This window comes from Serinus canaria, chromosome 6 (genome assembly GCF_022539315.1).
Source record: "Serinus canaria isolate serCan28SL12 chromosome 6, serCan2020, whole genome shotgun sequence".
Classification (NCBI taxonomy): domain Eukaryota; kingdom Metazoa; phylum Chordata; class Aves; order Passeriformes; family Fringillidae; genus Serinus; species Serinus canaria.
Window position 1 is genome coordinate 34819751 of NC_066320.1, and position 18734 is coordinate 34838484.

Below are 18734 nucleotides of genomic sequence, written 5' to 3' on the forward strand. Positions count from 1 at the left end.
TGTTCCTGGGCAGGAGGGTGGGCACAGGGCAGGGCGCCCTGGAGCCCTGAGCTGCAAGGGCAAGGGAGGATGGAGGGACTTGGGAGGGACACCTGGAGCAAGAGACCTGCGGCTCCTTTTGATGGCGAGAGAGCTGGAGAGGGACTTTGGACAGGGAATGCTTCCCACTGCCGGTAGCCAGAAAGAGACTGATAAAATGGGGTTTGGATTAGTGACCTGGGAGAAATTGGTTCATTGGTGAATGGCTTTGAAAGGATTTAGCATGAAAGAGGACAGGGAAAAGATTAATTTCCATTATGTTACAAAAAGAATGAGATAATTTAATGAAGGACAGAGTGCAGAGAGAAAGGATAGGAAGAAGTCCAGAGTCTGTGGAAGTCATGAAATATAATGTGCCTATTTTTAGACAGAAAAATAAGAGGAAGATAAATGATCTTTCTGCTTGATTCTTATCTCCAGTCCTTCAAAAGTTCAAATTGTTTCATTTATGTGAGGTGGCTGGAGAGGAGTCCGAGGTGAGGGCTCGGTTACAGAATTGTACCACAGAGTGGTGAAAGTGGAAAGAAAAGATGGTGGCGGTGTCAGAGGAGGGACTGCTGGAGGAGGGCACAGCAGTGGGAGCCAGCAGGGCCCTTCCTGTGCAGCCTGAGCCATGGGTGAGCCAGCAGCCAGAGACAGGGCTGGCATGGGCTGGGCACAGGAGTCTGTGCTGGCAGCCCCAGAGACCTCCTCAGCACCCTCTTTCTTGGAGCTGGTTACAGGAACTTAGTGGGCACCTTCCAGTGCTGCTTCTCCTGCTCCAGTTTTTGTTTTGAAGTTGTATCCAGCTCTTTGAAAACAGCACGCTTGATGGGAGAACAGAGCAGAGCAGAAGGCTGGTGCCTGTGTGTTTGCCTCTGGGCAGTTGGTGTCAGAGCTGTTTGTCAGGGATGAGCTGTCACTCTATTTCTAGTTTCATACATTTTGCTGCCTCCCACCGATTCTGGATGTTCCTGCCACTACTGTGACAAGGAAGTCTGATTTGTATTGTTATTCCCCACTAGGATGCAAACATTATCCAGAAATCTTGTTGTTGAAGATAAAACTCAACAAATCAATTCTCTCCCTCTGAGATCCCTTTTCAGCCCTCTGAGGCTGGGATCTATTGCTGAAAAGACAGAACTTAGCACTTAACTGCAGTTTTGCTGTTTCTGTAGAGCAATCTGAAAATGCTTCTCCCAGTTTGTCCTTGGCTGATGGGATCAGGAGGTCTGATGGGATGGAGCATCCCCAAAAGCACTGTCATTCCTCTGAACCAACTTGTGTGAAGTAGCTCTGGGTCGCTGGAAGCTCAGGTGGCAGCATCTGGGTGTGGGCAGGCTGGTGAAGTTTCTGATCCCCAGGTGATCAACATGCCCTTCTAACAGGACACAGTTCAAGTGTGCCATTGCCTGATAAGCGTGTGGGTACGAATGCTGTGCACTCAAACACAAAATGCACCTTTTTGGTGAGAATCAGAGGGGACTTGGGAATGAAAGGGTGAGGCCTGCCCAGTGGCATCATGGAGGAACATCCTCGTGTTTGTACTTTTTGCTTTAATTGTGAAAAAAGCTCCCTTCTTGAATGCGCTGAGGAAAGCAATAATATCAAGATATTGTTGTAAAAATAGGAAATTCTTGTAATTAATTTTTCCCTTTTTTTTTTTTTTCAGCCAGAAAATTTACAGAAGAATTGGCTTCGGGAATTTTATCAGGTAAGGTAAAGTTTATTTTTTCATGGTGTTTTGTACATCTCTTGTTATTGACCTAATTAGTAATGTCAAGATCTTTTGCTCTGTGAAGTGGAATTACTATTTTATAGTGGTTTTATTTATAGTAAAAGACAGGCCTGAAAATATGTGTCTTCCTGGATTTCTAAGTAATCATTATAAAAATTCAGCATATAAGCACAATTTGTTCTCCTCAACAGTTCTCTGCCTAAAAAATAGATTCAGGTTTTATAAAATTGACTTCAGTTTGGCGTGAAATGGTCTTTTAAGTCTACTGAATAAGACATATATTTGAATACTTAAAAAAAATAAATCTGTTGGGAAGTCCAGTTTACCTTAAAATTAAAATATGATAATTTTGGGCATTGGTTTGCAATAAACGAGTCCTGTCTGCTCTTTCTTAACAATTTTCTAGTTTGGTAATGTGGAAGTACTGACACTGAACCCATGCTATAAAATGTGCTGTAACCATCTAGTGTGAGGGGGTTTTCAAAGTACAAAAGCCCCTCTCACACACACGCTGTGTTATTGCAGTCTTTGTGCAGAAATGTGGTGATAAGCAACAGGAAATGAGCACTGCTGGGGCATGGAGGTGTCATCCCTGGGCAGCAGCTGAGCCGCTGTCACTGCTGACAGAACTGAGGCAGGCTGGAGTCCCACAGTGGTTTGCATTGGAAGGGCCTCGAGGGACCTGAAAGATGCACACCCTGCCAGGGGCAGGGACACCTTCGGCTAGAGCACCTTGTTCCAAGCCCTGCCTGACCTGGCCATGGAAAAGTGCCACCTGGTACTGAAGGGCCATGGCATTCCTTTATCCTGTCCTACATCTCTTACAGAAAAATAGTTAAACAATAGAATTGTGCTGTTCAAATTGTAAAGTGAAACTGTGTGCAGAAAATATGATTAGCAGAATTTCATCTTTTCCTTTTGTAATTGAAAGTATCCCACAAGTCTTTACATTCTCAGGTTGCCAGTGCAGTCTGTGACCTTTATTATGTTGATGTAAAATAGTGCAATTCACTTTTACTGGCAGATGTAAGAGATTGCAAAAATCCAAGGTGAAGTAACCACTCTTACATTCTTTAGTATCTGCCAGCTTCAGATTAATCTCTTTATTTTTCTTCTTCCACCTTGGTTGATCACTGCTGTATGTACGTGGTGCTTGCACTACGCAAGCGTCTCAGCTAGTTCTGGTTCCAGCCCTCCACAGCTTCAGGAAAAACTCTTCCTGTGCAGGAAATACAAATAAACAGGGAGAACTCTTTATTTTTGGGTGGCTTTTTTTTAGATGGCTGCATACTTTCTATCACCACATGACTGATTTACGTATCTTTATCAAGGAAACTCCTTCCATGTTCATTTGTTTTCTGAAGTGGGATGAATGCTGCAGAAACACTTCTGAACACTTTGTGGAAAACAGGAAGAGGCGGGGAAAAGAACGAGCTGCTGGTATCTCAGGGCTGGGACCACTGACACGTGACTGAATGTGGTCTGTCTTTGGCCCAGTAACTATTGTGCCTACAGAATTCCAAAGAGGAATACAATTATCCATTAATGCTCCATGATGCCAGTCTACTGCAGGGTCCAAACCAGGGAAAGTGTTGCTGAGGCAGACCCAAGCCCAGACCCTCTGCTGGAAGGGTTCTGCCGTGTTCCCTCTCCCTCTCCATACCTCTGTCCCTATAATCTGAGAACTGTATTTTTAAAAAGAAAAATAAAGAAAAAATAGACAAAGGACAAAGTTAGCAGTGCTGCCCATGGCTGCTGCTGGCCTTCCCCTCTGGGTCTCAGCAGCGAGCTGGCTGCTCACGCCACACTCTCCAGCACAGTAGGAAGTGGAACAAAACCTGGCAAAAAGCTCCTTAGGGAAGAGGCAAACATGTACGTACCAAAAGTCACTTAGAACCATTCTGTCTCTGGCTTCAGAGTGACCCAGCAAATGTACAGCGAAACCTCTGTGAACTGAGGTTCAGCAGCAGCACTGGAAAATGACTCTTCATGCCTCTTAGTAAACTTGAAACCAGATAAACCGCAGACAGCAGTTTTTTCCATTCTTCTGAGGAATTCAATTTGCATATGCAGTTGTGTCAGGGCGGTTTGCATAACTTCTGAGGATGAGGTCCTTGTGTAAGCAGTCAAAATGTTCTCCACAGAAAAGGAAGAGCCATTACCTCTGTAAGTTTAAAATGTTTCTAGAAATTAAACCAGTAACGTCTTTGAACTGATGTCAAAGAGCATATTGGTTAAAAAGCATTTTGTGGACTTGTTTGTAAATTTCAGTAAATTAAAATAAGAGATTTTATTAATTGTCATGGGTGAATACAGGTCACTTATGTGTTACCATTGGCTTATATGCCATATGCATTTCCAAGGACATGGTAGCATACAGAGGGCTAAAATAAGATTCCAATGTCACCTGTTCAGTTTTTTAAACTTCTGCCATTGATCTACAACTATCCTATCCTACATCATTAACGTGAAAAATGTGGCAGAACTAATGCTGGTAAATGAAACAGTTTCTCCAAGAAATGCAAGCGGGAAAAAATATATCTTCCAAGACCCTTTCCAGGCTAGTTTTAGCAGCAGCCCTGGCCTAGCTCAGAGAGCAGCACGTTGGCACTGAGTTGTGTGACAGTGGGCTCAGGGTGACAGCACTAGGGTGTCCGTGTGCTCTGGCACGGCACAGCACACGCCGTGCTCTGCTTGGCCTGTTGAGCTGGAGAGATGGGTGTGCGTTTGGTCGAGGTCAGGGGGATGGTCGGGGGGATCGGCCAGGGGGATGGTCAGGGGGATGGTCAGCAGGACAGTCACTGGGACAGGTCAGAGGGATCGGTCACTGGGACGGTCAGTGGGATTGATCACTGGGATGGTCAGGGGCATCAGTCAGTGGGACAGCCAGCGGGACTGGTCAGCAGGACAGTCACTGGGATGGGTCACTGGGATGGTCAGGGGGATCAGTCAGTGGGATGGTCAGCAGTGTCATGCAGTGGCTCTGGAAGGGTGCCCCTGGCCTTCCTGAAGGGATGCTCTGGGACCAGAACATACAGCAGCACCAACCTGCAGGCAGGAGACACGTCCACCTCCCTGGTACAGCCATCTGACTTGGCCTGGGTGCTCAGGACTGTGCCATCTTGTGCTCTGGGTCACCCTCCATGCCACATGGTGCCACTTCAGCAGAAAAACCTATGTTCCTATCAGGAGTGGAAACTAGTACTCTGGGTGAAGGTTGCTGTAAATCCTAGGTTTTCAGAGTTGGTTCTGGTTTCTAATGTTGAAAGCAGAAAGTTGTATTTACAGTTGAAGACAATCTTCTGGAATCAAAACAAAAGAAAAAAAGCCTTGTGAGCAAGTATGTCACACTGTGGCCCTGATAATCGGGAGTTGCATCGAAGGGTGGAAAAGCCGCCTTAGAGGGAGGCAGGATCCAGTGAAGTCCTGGTGCTGGGGATTGTGCCCCATCTCCTAACTGCAGATAATTTGGGTCTGAAAGAGCTGAATTTGGACTAGTCCTCTTTCCAGTAACAATTCCCTTACCCCAAAAACCTCACTGGAAACAAGGAGGGAAAGGGATTGTTGGGGGAGAGTGGAAGCAGCCTGAGAGCAGCATTTTGGAGTGTTTAAGGTGTGACAGGGAAGACTTTGGTTCTTACCGAGAAATGGGATGAGTGATGATCTAGATGGTGGTGCTTAACCAGCAGTGGGATGATTTGGTGAGCTCAGTGCCATGCACATGAGAATATGTGCATGGGAGTTTTGTCCCACTCGTGCAAAGTGCCCATGCCCTGGTTTGCAGCCTCCATGTCAGTCACTGCACAGGAAAAACGGGGGAGCAAGCTCCTAGAGCATGAAGGAAGCTGCTTGCAAGCAAAGGTGTAGGAGCGCAGAGGGAGAACTTTCATTGACTTATTTATTTACTTAGGACTCTTTTTCCTCTTCACTCCCTCCTTCCCCATCACTTGCCCTTTATCCATCTGCACTGGGCCTCATGTTTGGGGACAGGAGGAGTTCAGGAGCTGGAGCTTGCGAAAATCTGCACTGATTTTAGTAACTACCTTTTTGTGTCACATTCGTGGCACGTGGTCATTTTAGATGCAAACTTGGAGCTAGAGGGTTTTTTCCCCTAATGCAATTTTCCATGTTGCCTGATGTGTTTGAGAGTATTTTGAGCTTTTATTTGTAGTAATACAGAAGTTAAAAGTTTACCTAATAGCTAAAGGTCATCTTGCTATAGCTGCATGGGAACTTCATGTGTTACCCTTCAGAGAGAAGGAAGAAAAACAAACAAAAAAGGCCCAAACCAACCAAACAAAAATATTGCAAACCCCAAATCACAACAAAACCCCACTCAGCCACTCAAAGGTTGTTTAATTATTTTAGTCAACCTAATGCTGCTTTTTCAACTAGAGGGGGTGATTAAGGGTTTTTTTGACTAGAGGGGGTGAAAAAACTCTGTTGCAGCTCTTCCAAGCTGAGGTCCCAGCCCTTTTCCAGAGGGTGTTTTCCTCAGGTGGGGGCTCTTTGGGCTGTTTGGTGTTGGTTTGAATCCATGGGCTGTGACAAGGGTGGGGGGATGCAGGCCTGGGCTGCTGGCTGGGTGCTGCAGGCCTCTGCGTGCCTGTCCCCAGGAGGAGCCTCTTCTTCAGGCTTAGAGAAATTGAAAATACTTGAAGTGCTTTAGGACCACACATGCTAAATTGTATTTCACAGCTCATATTTTGCTGTCTTTTTTTAAGCAATCCTATTTGCATGCCATCAAGGCTCGAGCTCCTCTTCTGCTTGGGTTGAGGTCTGACCCGGGTGCCCTCGCCCCTGTGTCCCTCTCCGAGGGGCCTGGCCAGCAGCGTGGGGCTGTGTCCTCTCCTGGCTGCTGCCCCAGTTCCAGCACAGCCTGGCCCACCCTCCCCATCCCCATCTCCTCCCCAAACAGGCAAACACCTGTAGCAGTGAGGAGATACCAGGCTGGTACATTTCACCAGTTCTGTGTTCATACTCAGCTCTGCTGGAGCATCTTGCTTGCTTTCTTACCCGCATCCCCCAAAAGAACTCCTGGTTGTGGCTTCCTTTATGCTAATTTTGCATATCCCAAACTAAAAATAATGTAGAAGTTTGTAAATACACTGTGCTGCTGTGGATGCAAATTCATTATTTATGTGGTCTCATGTATGATCTTTAACCTCTGGCAACTGGGAGTTTTCAGCTCTGAAGTATTCATTACTCATTCTTATGTACTGTTTGTTCTTCCATAAGAGTAGAAAACTAGTAAAAGGTAATGAAGCAGAGCCAGTTTGGTTTTAGTTGGAGGGTACTTATTATATGAGAAGACATAACTAATATTCAGGTATGTTCTAGTGGTTTAACCTGCAAGGAATGCCACAAGGACCTCACTGCTATTAAGCCAATGCTGTTTCCCCATCAAAAATGACATATTTTTTATTAATTTTTTTTTTAATAATACTTACTATGATTTCAAGTTCTCAAGGATTTGTATACAAACAAAAAAACCTGTGTCCTGCATCTTCAGAGCCTGGAAGTGTTTTCTGTTGCTGCTTCAGCACAGTAGAGTTGTTCTCCAGTGTTGCCTCACTGTAGGACTCCCTGTTCAAGGCTCCCTGTGACTGATGGTTCCTAAATCTTACTTGAAATAGTTTATTATGTTTTTGTCTTATCAGTTTATATTTTCATCGGCTGTGTAAGAAGAGCTCTTACTGAAGCAAACTCTCAGCAGTTAAAATGAGTGACACGATGCTCAGCAGGTTCCTGCTGCATGTGCTGCCCTGAAAGAGTGACAGTGGGTGTGTTGGCTTTACAGGATTAAATAGTTACACTGCTTTCTGGTCATGGTGTCTTCATAGAGCTCTCCATGTAGGTAAGATCAGGACTTGGAATCCAGAAGTGATTGGGAGCAATGAAGCAATGGAGAATTGGGATGGCCTGATAGGGTTCACAGATGAGGTCTGCTTCACGGGCTGTGTTTGGTTCGTATTGCTCTCCAGACAGCCAACAAAATGAACCAGCCAGGTAAACTTAGTGTTGTTTGTCATTGGCTGCTGCTGGCTCTGATGGCAGCCTGCTGCCAGTGGTCCCTTGGGCAGTGCCTTGGGAAGAGAGGAACCTCTGTGCAGGGGCATCTCAGCAACTGTGTCTTAGTTGTTTGTAAATCTATGATAGGAAGTACATATCAGAGGAACAGCATGTCCCAGTTCGATATAATTTCTTGCATTTCAGATACAGCTTTAGATATCTGGTCTGTCGCCTGCTTCTTTTTTTCCCCCCTTCCTTCCCCCAATTAAACTCACTGTTGGGTGCTGCTCTGGCTCATTCTCCGTCCCTACTGATGGTGGCATGCTTTAAAGCAAGTTGCTGATATCCCTGTTGGCAGGAGCCAGCATTAGTGATCTAATGGAAGTGCTCGGTGATCATCAAACACCTGAGTGGGAGTGTTTACTTTTTCCCTTTATCCAGTAACACTGCCAGCAGCAGCTCACCTCAGAATGCTTCACCAAGCAGGTCAGTGCCAAGATGTTTCAATGATCAGGAAGCTGAGGCACAGAGGAAGTGGCTGTTGGAAGTGACTCAGAAACCCATGGCAGAGGACATTCCCTTCTTTCTGCAGGGGTGACCTGGTGAGGGCTGGCAGCACTGTAGCTCACTGTGTGACCTGGATGTGGCAGCACACCGGGTTCTCCTTGGCTTTGGCGTGCACGAGCCACTGCCAGGCTCCCCCTGGCTGGCTCTGGCTGGAGTCCCACTGCCCTCTCCTGCTGGAGCCCCCTGGCCCGCTGGCAGGGCTGTGCTGGGCACTGATGGAGGGCAGTGTGCCAGGAGTGTCCCTGAGGAGGGAGGGATGTGCTGCCAGTGCTGCTGACTCGCTGGCACTGACCCTGCTGTGCTCTGAGGAGCAGGGGCAGGGTCTGGCACTGGCACGTGCGGGTGCCCATGGGCCCTCCGTGCTGCTGTCCCCGAGCTGGGCAGCTCTGCTGCTGTCACAGGGAGGTGCCAGTTCAAAGCAGGGACCTGTGACTGCCTCTGGCTCAATGGAACCTGCTGCCGTTTAGATTTTGCTGATCTTTAATTCATTGTCTTTAAGCTGAACTGTCTAATGAGGTTATTTGTGTAGTCAGGAATGAAGGATTTTGCACTCTGTCATCACATCAAATGGCAGTTTCTCTCCACTGTTGTTTAAAAGACACATCCACAATTTTGTGGTGTCCCCTCCCTGGAAGTGTTCACGGCCAGCTTGGGCAGGGCGTGGAGCAGCCTGCTCGAGTGGAAGGTTTCCCTGCCAATGGCGTAAAATGAGATAAGCTTTAAGGTCTCTTTCAACTCAAACTGTTCTGTGATTCCATGATTCCTAAAGACCTTCTAACAGTGATATTAGCCACTGTTGATTTAAATAATTAAAAGCAGGACTGCAGAAGTTTACCATGTCTGTGCCTTTTCAGGGATGCAGGGCTCCAGCAGCAGGACAGTGAGCAGGAAGGGGAGCAGTGCCTTTTTCCCAGCTGTGTGAGCTGAGGTTAGAGCTCTGCCCTGCGAGAGGGGCAGACGCTGTGACCCCGAGGGCAGAGTGCCCCGAGCCCTGCCCAGGAGCTGGGCAGGAGCCAGCAGCCCCTCACTCCTGCCAAGGCTGCATGGACAGCCTGGCCTCTGCTGGCTGGGGCAGCCCAGTGCCACCCATGAGGAATGAGTGAATCCCATTCTGGAGTTTAACAGTTCTCTCCATGTATGCTTGCACGGGCACGTCGTTGATTGTTTCGGACTGTTCCCTTTTAAAATGGAAGTTGTTCTGGAGCTTGTGTCCATTAGTTCACAATAAGGCATGGAATACAAGGTATAGAGACTCAATATTAACAGAGACATTTTGGATGTGCTGTTTGCAGTTCTGAATAGAGGCAAAGCAGAGAAAATTCCATAGGAGAGAGTAACACTGAATGTGTGTTCAAAACAGCAGCAAATTTATAAACTATATTTGATTTGAGGTATGAGGAAAGACAGACATTCTAGGGTTTTGGTATGGTAATTGCATCCTAGTGCTGACTGTGTAGTGTCTAAGATATTTGCAGGGTTCAAGACTAACACCTGGAATAGCATGATGGATTTCCCATATCCCTAGGGTTAACAGGTGTGTATGTGCATCTGTTATTTAAATACTTTTGTAAATAAAATACTCCGTAAATAAAAATATCAATCACAACTGCTAAATTGCTGCTAAACAGTACTGAGAAATTTTACAAAAGTTGAAAAAAAAATCCACTCTAGCAAATGAATTGTTTGAGCTCTTCTGCCTCCCAGACAAGGAAAGGTTTGGATCATCTTAATCATGACAAGTCATCTTTGAGAGGAGGTGGAAAAGTTTATTTATATTTTAAATATAAATACTAAAATATATTTAACATATATATACAGCCCAGGAACTAAATCATAGTTTAAAAAAGGAAATATTAGTTAAGAATATTTGAGGTGATAATTGTCTATTATGCATCTTTAATGTGAATAGCAAATGACGCTCCCCTTGCTGCTTGCTGTGCCAGTGACCTCTCAGGTAGTCCTCTCTGAGCACCCAGATCCGTGTCGTTCTTGCTGAGTGCTGAGCTGTGACACAGCTGCGCTGAGTGGTGTAACTCCCTTTCCTCTCTGTTCCAGGTTGTCCATGCACACAAGCCCCATTTCATGGCTTTACACTGTCAGGAGTTCGGAGGGAAAAACTATGAAGCTTCAATGTCTCATGTGGACAAGTTCGTGAAGTAAGTGGCGGAGGCCATAGTCTGGCCCCCCGAGCCGGGGACAAGGGCAGGAGTGGTCAGTCAGCGGTGGAACCGGGATTGTTTATCCCGGTTTAATTGATCCCGGTTTAATTGGTCGGGCTGGGAGGGAACGCGGGCAGCGCCCGCGAGCTGCGGCCGCGCGCGCCCTCTGCTGGCGGCGGCGGGCGCTGCGGGCTCGGGGTCGCGCTGCGGGCTCGGGGTCGCGCTGCGGGCTCGGGGTCGCGCTCCGGGCTGCGCTCGGGCTGCGCTCGGGCTGCGCTCGGGCTGCGGCGCCGGCGGCACAAATCCCCCAAATTCCCCGAGTGTTGTCGGCACCGCAGACCCGCGCCCTTCCCAGTCTTGTCCAATGGCACCGGGAAGCTCAAGATCCACGCTGAAGGCGCAGGTGATGAGGGCAGCTCTGGAGCGTGCAGGCGGGTGTCAGGGGACAGCTGTGTCCCTGAAATTCCCCCCAGAGGAAGAGGAAGGCCCTGGGTTCCTTTGGGTGATGCTGGGGATGTCACAGCACAGAGCAGTGCTGAGGCAAGGCAGTACTTTTGTATCTCCCTTTACATGTTCAGTCTTTTCTTTCTCTTTCAGAGAACTGTTATCAAGTGATGCGATGAAAGACTACAACAGAGCTCGAGTTTATCTGGATGAGAACTATAAATCACAGGAACATTTCACGGTAAATTTCTTTACTTCATGAGTGTAGTTTAACTGAAGGTGAATTTCTTCTGTTTGGGATTTTTGACCCATGTGGGTCTGTGAGCTGTTTCCATCCTGATGATGACTATGTTTTTCCTACTACTGTGTTTTACTGCTAAGAGTGTTTATTCTGTGGCATGTGTACCTGCTGATTTGACAGAGGTGCATCTTTGTAAAATGAGCAGAATATCAGTGTGCAGAGCGTCTTTCGTTCAAAACAGTTGTCTTAGGTCTTTTTTCCTCCAACACTAACTTTGGTGGCTCAGAATCACCTTCCATTTCAGAGCCTGTCAGTGTCTGGCAGTGGGAGGTGGTGCCAGCACGGAGTGTGGTGAGCTGGTGATGAGCTTGGCAAGGGTTCAGGGCTTGTGTAAGGGATCTCCAGAGCTGGCTCACAGCCTCGCTGGCCTGAGGCATGGTGGCAGCAGCCAGAGCACAAGTTTGCATTAGCACACGAGTGGTGTTCAGGTACATGTGAAGTGATGTGTGCTGGGCTGCCTTTCCTGCAGAGCAGAAAGGCTTCTGTGCTTGTTGCCAGGGCTGTGCATTGTGCCAACACATCTGCTGTGTGTCCAAGTGATCACTGCTAGGTTTTACAGGAGAAAACAACCAGTTGGACATCTCCCTTCTTCCCAGGGCAGAAGCTTCCTTCTCCCCCAGTATGCTGCTCAGAGGCAGTGGTGGCTCAGAGGAGCCTGGCTGGAGACCTGGTGCTGCCCAGCAGCCAAAGACAGCAGCTGGGACCGTTCAGCCAATTAAAAAAACAGGTGCCCAGCACACACACACAAACCCCAGCTTGGAGGCATATAAGCTCAGGGCATAAGAACCTGGAAAGGTTTTTATTTCTTCATTTTTTTAATAACTCTGGCTAGAATCCCAGCTGAGATGAAACTGGAGGAGAGGAATCAGCGGGTTTTTTTCTCTTGATCATTGGAGAAGATAAGAACAAGATTATCAGCTTTACTGAGCCTTGGAGGGACAAACCATTAGTGGGTCACTAATGTTGAAACTGTACTCTGCAAAGTGCTGGTAGGTAAAAGTAGTAGGACAGAGCTGCATGGAGTCACTCACAGGTGTGAGCTGCATCCAGATGATCCCACACACTGGTGGAAGACCCTGTGAGGCTCCTGCAGCAAGATATCCTGATGTGGGCAGGGGAGCTGCAAGGGGCTCTGCATTTACCTCATCAGCCAGGTGAGCTCCAGAGCTCCCTTCCAGCCAAGACTTTTCTGTGTTACAGGAAAAAGGGTTAATCATCTGTGATCTTAATTTGGAAAACAGCATAGAAGACTAATGCAATCAGTAACAAAATACAACTTTTTTGTGTTTAAGAATAGTCACATACCTCATAGTATTGAAGTTATTTAGCATGAGGTACATTGATTGGATTTGATGGCATTCCTGTGGTGGATAAAAAGGCTCTTAGAGAGTTTGAACAGGAATCCCAGTCAGAGCATGTGCTGTTTGTGTCTCTGTGAAGAATCCTGTATTTTGCAATGTCCCCAGTTCAAGAACTAATGTGGTTTCTTGTTTCACATACCAGCATTATTTTCTAGGTGCTGTGTTTCTTGCAGTATTCCCCAACCACCCTTGTATTTCTCCCTTTCTTGTCATATATTGCTTTGCATTTTTTTCCCTAATCCTTCATTTACTGAAGCTGGGCCTTCTGGGGGGAAAAAAAGTTCTGTCAACATATTGATTCAATAAAGGGGAAAAGAAAAAAAAGACAGCTAGTACCAATGTTATTTTCCATGGAAATTGTGTAAGCAAAACCATGTTCTTATTGTTTGGTTAAATTACCCTCTGTTGAAGTGGTGACTGTAAAGATACAAAATAGGTTTACAGAAGTGTTTGATGTGTACTCCACATGATAGGCTGTTTGTAACTTTAAGAATCTTTTAGAGATGAATCTGCGTAGTGTGGAAAAGGCAGAACCCAAAGGAAGAGCAATTATTCAATGATGTTTTGTGTTACTATCCCTGGGAGGAAGTGCTGCGTGCTGGAGGAGTGTTTTATACCTTCAGTGTTAGACTGTAGTAGTAGTGGCTTGGAGCCAAAGCCCAAAAACCTAGAAAGAGAGGGTGCACTTTCACAATGAGCTCCTTAACCTTCTGACTTCTTAAAGTCTGAATGCTCCCAGTCTGCGTTCACAGATCCTGGCACTGGTGTCAGGAATCAAAGATTCATAGAAATGGTTTTTCACACTTGATTTGAACTGGCAGATCTCCAGCTCCTCTGCTCAGCGTGTGTGTGTGTGACTGTGTGAGCAGGGGTTTCACATGTGGTGTGTCCATTTAGGGTAAAGTTTTGGTCTTATCTCCAGTGTGGTTTGCCTTGTACGATGTCACATGTCTCTGTGTTTCCTTGTTAGTTCTATTTGATTGCAAAGTTCTGTAACTTCTGTGGGCTTTTTTCCATCCCTTCTAAGGCACAGACTTGGCAGCAGATGGTAGCTTTGTATTATTACCTCTCTGAAATAGAAATGTTTATCATATATTGTGTAATGCTATTTGCTTTAGAAAGGGAGAAGCCCGAGTAGTTATAGTTTGGCTAACCTTTATCCCTGCTCCTGCTGCTCTCACATCCCCTTTTTTACCAGTTTTGGCATCACTTCCTCTGCAAGGCTTTCCTCGGCTTGGCTCTGCAGAGCTAAACCACATTTTGCTGCCCACAGCTACTCAGCTTGGCTGTGATAGGAGTGGCAGTAAGATCTGAGACCACACTGTCAGCAGCCTCTGTCTCCAGCTCACAGCAGCACAGGTGCAAATTCCACATGAGAAATAAGAAACCAGGGTAATAATGAGGTGTCTCTAGTGGAGCCACTTGGTTTTAAAAACTAATAATCCACATTGTATGAAGGATCAAAATGGATCATTTTGCATCATCCCAGACATAAATCTTAATACCAAGATTTGTCATTTATGGTCACATATACCAAATCTGGTGTACGAGCAGCTGGTTTTAGGTCTGGGGAGTGGGGTAGGTGCTGTGATGAGGGAGACAGCTGTGGTTCAGTGGATTGTGTTTGTTCTGCTGGGAGTGATGGTAGGGTGAGACTGTGTGGGATTTTCTTGCACTCAAAACTTATTAAACACATGCCCAGAATAAACCCCAGAGCAGCAAGTGCAAGGCTGGGGAAGGTGTTGGGGCAGCAGGTCCCTGTCCTGGGGAAGGGGTCAGCCCGCAGGGTCAGGCTGGCAGTGGCAGCTTGGGGCAGTGACTCCTGGCCCAAGGCGTTCATTGGGGCCAGGCCTTGGGGGATGAAGTGGTTCGTGTCACACCTGGAGGAGGCACAGCTCTCTCAGATTTAAAAATGATGAAATGACCTGAAGATGAATCTCTTGGCAGAGAGCTGCTGCATTAGAGCTGCTGCCTGTCAGCGCTGGGAAGGGGGCAGTGCTGGAGCTCAGAGCTTCCAGCAGTTATGGATGAGGGTGGTGGGTGACAGCCTCCACAGGGCTGGCAATGCCTTCCCAGAAATTTCAGATTAACTAAACTGGCAGCTGGGCTGCTGTTTCAGTTCTGACTGGAAATACCAATAGCAGTCGAGTGTGGATAAACTGGCTCATGTGCTAAATTTCAGACACTCAACTTGGCAAATCTTTGTGAAACACAGCCTCCTGCAAATCCCTGTCTGAAAGCATGGTGCTTTCTTTTGTTGTATAAAATGTTATATATGGGGTAGATCTTGATTTCTGTCGAAGAGTGTACAATTAATGAAAAGACAGATATAAGAAGACTGAAATAGGTAAAAATCTGAGAAGCTGAAAAATTCAGTACATTGTGGTTTTTATTTGTGATTAGAGTGAATGGACTTCACTTGTAGTAAAACAGCTGTCTGCAGTTCCATTGATTTTACCAAACATCCCATTATTTACATTCTCTGTTAATTTTATTGTACTAGGTATATTTCATGTAAGGGGTAAATAATAAATCTTGTCATTTTTCTATATGGAGAATTACTCAAAAATAGTTGGGTGTGTTGAACTTTTGCATGTCGATACTTCTGAACAACCCAAGTTACTGGTAAATAAGGTGGTTTTTTATGGAATAAGAAAATGTACTGAAGGTAAATATCAGTCAGAAATACACTGATGTTTTCATCAAATCCATAACTATTTTTATATGAAAACACATCAGTATAATCAGTGACATTTTTATTGTAATGAGATCAAGTCTGGTTTTGTTTTGTGCCGTGTATGTATTGATTTCTGCAGTACTCAGTTAAGGTCTCACATTGCTTAGCAAATCCTTGGCTTCCCTTTCATTGTTCAGAGAAGGCAGAGGAAACTCCTGTGTATCTTAAAGCCTTCTTTCCTGGCAAACCAGACCTCCAAGGGCAAGCTGACCACCAGCTCCTGCCTGGAGTGTTCAGGGAGCATTTTGGGAGCTGTGTGGTTGGCGCAGCCCTTAGCTGATGGGCAGAAGCATCTGCACAGTGGGGTATTTGCTCTGCTTCCCAGTAGAAGTTTTTTTTAAAAAATCAACAGAGTCTTCCATTGTCTGTGTGCCTGCCCAGGCCCACAAGTGACCTTGCAATGAACAAATAGAACAAATAGCCACTGGGCTCTACATGTGATGTGCTGAAGTTCCAGCCTCCTCCTCCTGGTAACGGTGCAGTGCACTGCAATTAGTTCATTGTATAGCAGGGTTACACTGAAATTAAAAAATAAAACAAAACCCATCCTTTCAAAACCAGCGTTTCTGACATTACAGAGATGTGTTTAAGCAACACCAGAGCCTCAAGCTGCAAGCAGAATTTTATTAATATCAATGGATTGAAGGGAGAGAACTTGCTGCGCTTGCACAGCTCCCCATGTTTGTGAGATAATGATGGAAATGAAACTTCCCTGAAATAACCACCTGGGGCGTGGACAAAGTAAGTTATAAGTAAAGAATACAGTGGTAACAGGCATTTTTCTGACAAGCTTTCTTTCCACACCCCTGCATTTCCATTACTGAGGCAGAAAGGTTTGGGGTGCTGAAGGTGGCAGAGGCAGCAGTCAGTCAATGCCCGTGTTGTCTCCTGCCATCGCACCCCTCTCCGTGGGCACGGATCCTGGGGGATGAGGGGAGCAGAATCTCCCTCTGGCAGTCCCTGCCGTGTGCACTGGGGCTCGGTGGTGCCCCTGTCCGAGCCGTGTCCCTGCACCCGTGGGGCACATGGCTATCCCAGGGCAGAAGGGGCTCAGTGGTGGCCCCAGGCCATGCAGCAGCTGGTGCTCCTCGCTGGGGGTGGCTGGCACCAGACTGTGGCATCACTGAGGATATAAAGCAAGTCCAGGCATTGCCAGGGTGCGCAGGAAGAGGTTGTGCTTTCCTTTTTTTCCCCTGGGTTGTTTTTAGTTCACACACTCTGTACCAGTATTATTTTTAATGTAAAATGGCTCTTACTCCAGGGTAGATAATGCACTGGTAGCCTGCAGCAGCATCCAGGGCAGACCTTTGCTCCAGTCACTATCCTTAAGAGCAATAACCTGAGCCAGCATGACGGGGGGCTCCAGTGGGGAGCAGTGGTCCTGAGAATACAGATGGGCAACATGTTATTCAAGTGTGTTATTGTACCTTAAAATTATATCTGCTCGTTACTGAGAGAATAGTAAAGTTAATTTTTGTTAGATTAATGATACTTGAGTAATATTTTTGGTTGAGCTGAGTTCAAATAATTGGCCATTAATTGAAAAAGGAAATTGAAATTAATTTATCTTACACATAAATCCTGTCGTAGTTATTAATGCATCTTAGAAAATATCGTCCTGTTCCCAGAAATGGATGGTGTACACTGATTCTCCTGAGCTTATTAGCTCTGTCAATTTAGAGTTTGGTTAAGTAAAAAAGATGATTTAGGAAGAGAGCTGTAATTGAATTGAATATTGAGGGAATTCACATGGTGATGAGTTCTCAGCCCCCTTCTTCATTAGCAGTGTTACAGGAATGTTGAGGCTTGGCAGAAAGGCAGGATTTCCCCAGGAGATGGAGCTGGAGCTCCAGGCTGCCGTGCCCAGCTGCGGGCGCTGGACACCCTGCAGGAGCCCCCGGAGCCCTGCACTGCGGCTGGGGACACGCTGGGGACGCACTGCCACCAGGCTGGGGGGACACACTGGGGACACACTGCCACCGGGCTGGGAGGGCACGCTGGGGACACGCTGGGGACACGCTGGGGACACACTGCCACCGGGCTGGGAGGACACGCTGGGGACACACTGGGGACACACTGCCACCGGGCTGGGAGGGCACACTGGGGACACGCTGGGCACACGCACAGAGGGTGTCTTCCAGGAGCAGGGTCCTGCCCTGGGGAGGCTGGAGAAGGGGCTCTGCTGCTGCTGGGATGTCGATCACAGTCTCAGATTTGTCACTGTAGCCAACTGCTGAACAGGAGACTTTAGAGTGTTTTCTTGCTTCTTGCTTACTGTAGTTTTGAAGTGAATTTTCTTTTACTACTCACATGAACCTGTTTCCATCTTATCCTTTCTTCCTCCCTCTCCTTTCTGTAGAAAGATAATTTGTATACCAGTGTTTATTTTTATACTGTTATCTGTAAAAATTATGCCAGCCCAGAGAAGTAGGAATGTGTCTGAGTGGGTGGCAGCAGCACTGCTTGGCAAGATGTGATGATCTCTGCAGAGAGGGTTGGAGACTGGGCTCTTCTGGAAGTGCAGGTGATGCCACAGGAGCCACGAGTGTCATTCAGACTCTCTTCTCAAATTAACTCCTCTGAGGTTCATCCAGGGAACAATCTTCTGGGGTAGAGAAAAGTCCAGACTCCCTTCTAAGAGGGAGATATGAGAAACCTGCAAGTGTTCTGTCATCATCAGTCTCCCACATTACTCCTGAGCAAATGCTCCCCTCTGTCTCACTGTTGTTTTGTTTTCCCTAAGTGATAGGTTAGTATAAATATTTTTAAATAAATCTTACTCTGCCGGTCCTTTGGGATTTTTTTGTTGGTACTCAAGCACGTGGAAGCATGTGTAAGGCTAGTGGCAGCATGAGGGTGCCCAGCTGCAGGGCTGTCTGGTAGCGTTGGGCAAAGCTGGCAGCAGAGCACTGGTTGTGTGCGACTGCTGGCTACTTGGATACTTGTGTGATCTTTACTTTCACCTAGCTCCACTTCCTAGGCAGAATAAAAGGAATAAAACCGTTTGAACAACATGTTAGTATTCCTTATAAAGGGCCCAAAATGGCAGAAGCAAATCTCCAGCTATGTGCTTGCATGCACAGAAGTGCTTCTAGTGAGGTATGTGTGGTAGAAAATGGAAATGGAAAAATGAGAATTTTAATCCTGATTGTAGGGAAAATGCAAAGCAGGATGGAGCCTCGTGGTGGCAGTGCCTGCCAGGTACTGCGTTGGTGGAGACTGGTTCTGCACATGTTCCAGCAGTTCTTACCTCACTGTGTCCATCCTCATCATGTTCATCGTTTTCATTGTAACTCAGAATCCTTTCCTTTTACAGCTTCATGCTTTTTCAGAGGTTTTAGTGAAATACATGGTTGGGAGCTTCTTGAAATGTGCATGACAAAGTTTGACCTCTTCA

At 46.5% G+C, this 18734-nt stretch overlaps 1 protein-coding gene across 3 annotated transcripts in view; it reads left to right on the top strand.

Moving 5' to 3' along the window:
• Nucleotides 1-18734, top strand: part of INPP5A (inositol polyphosphate-5-phosphatase A) — a 182218-nt gene that overhangs the window by 42962 nt on the left and 120522 nt on the right. For all 3 annotated transcript variants that reach the window (XM_050976241.1, XM_050976242.1, XM_050976243.1), the window contains exons 2-4: nt 1691-1732; nt 10391-10491; nt 11092-11179. In XM_050976241.1, coding sequence (XP_050832198.1) covers nt 1691-1732; nt 10391-10491; nt 11092-11179 — 231 coding nt within the window. The remainder of the gene's footprint in view (nt 1-1690; nt 1733-10390; nt 10492-11091; nt 11180-18734) is intronic.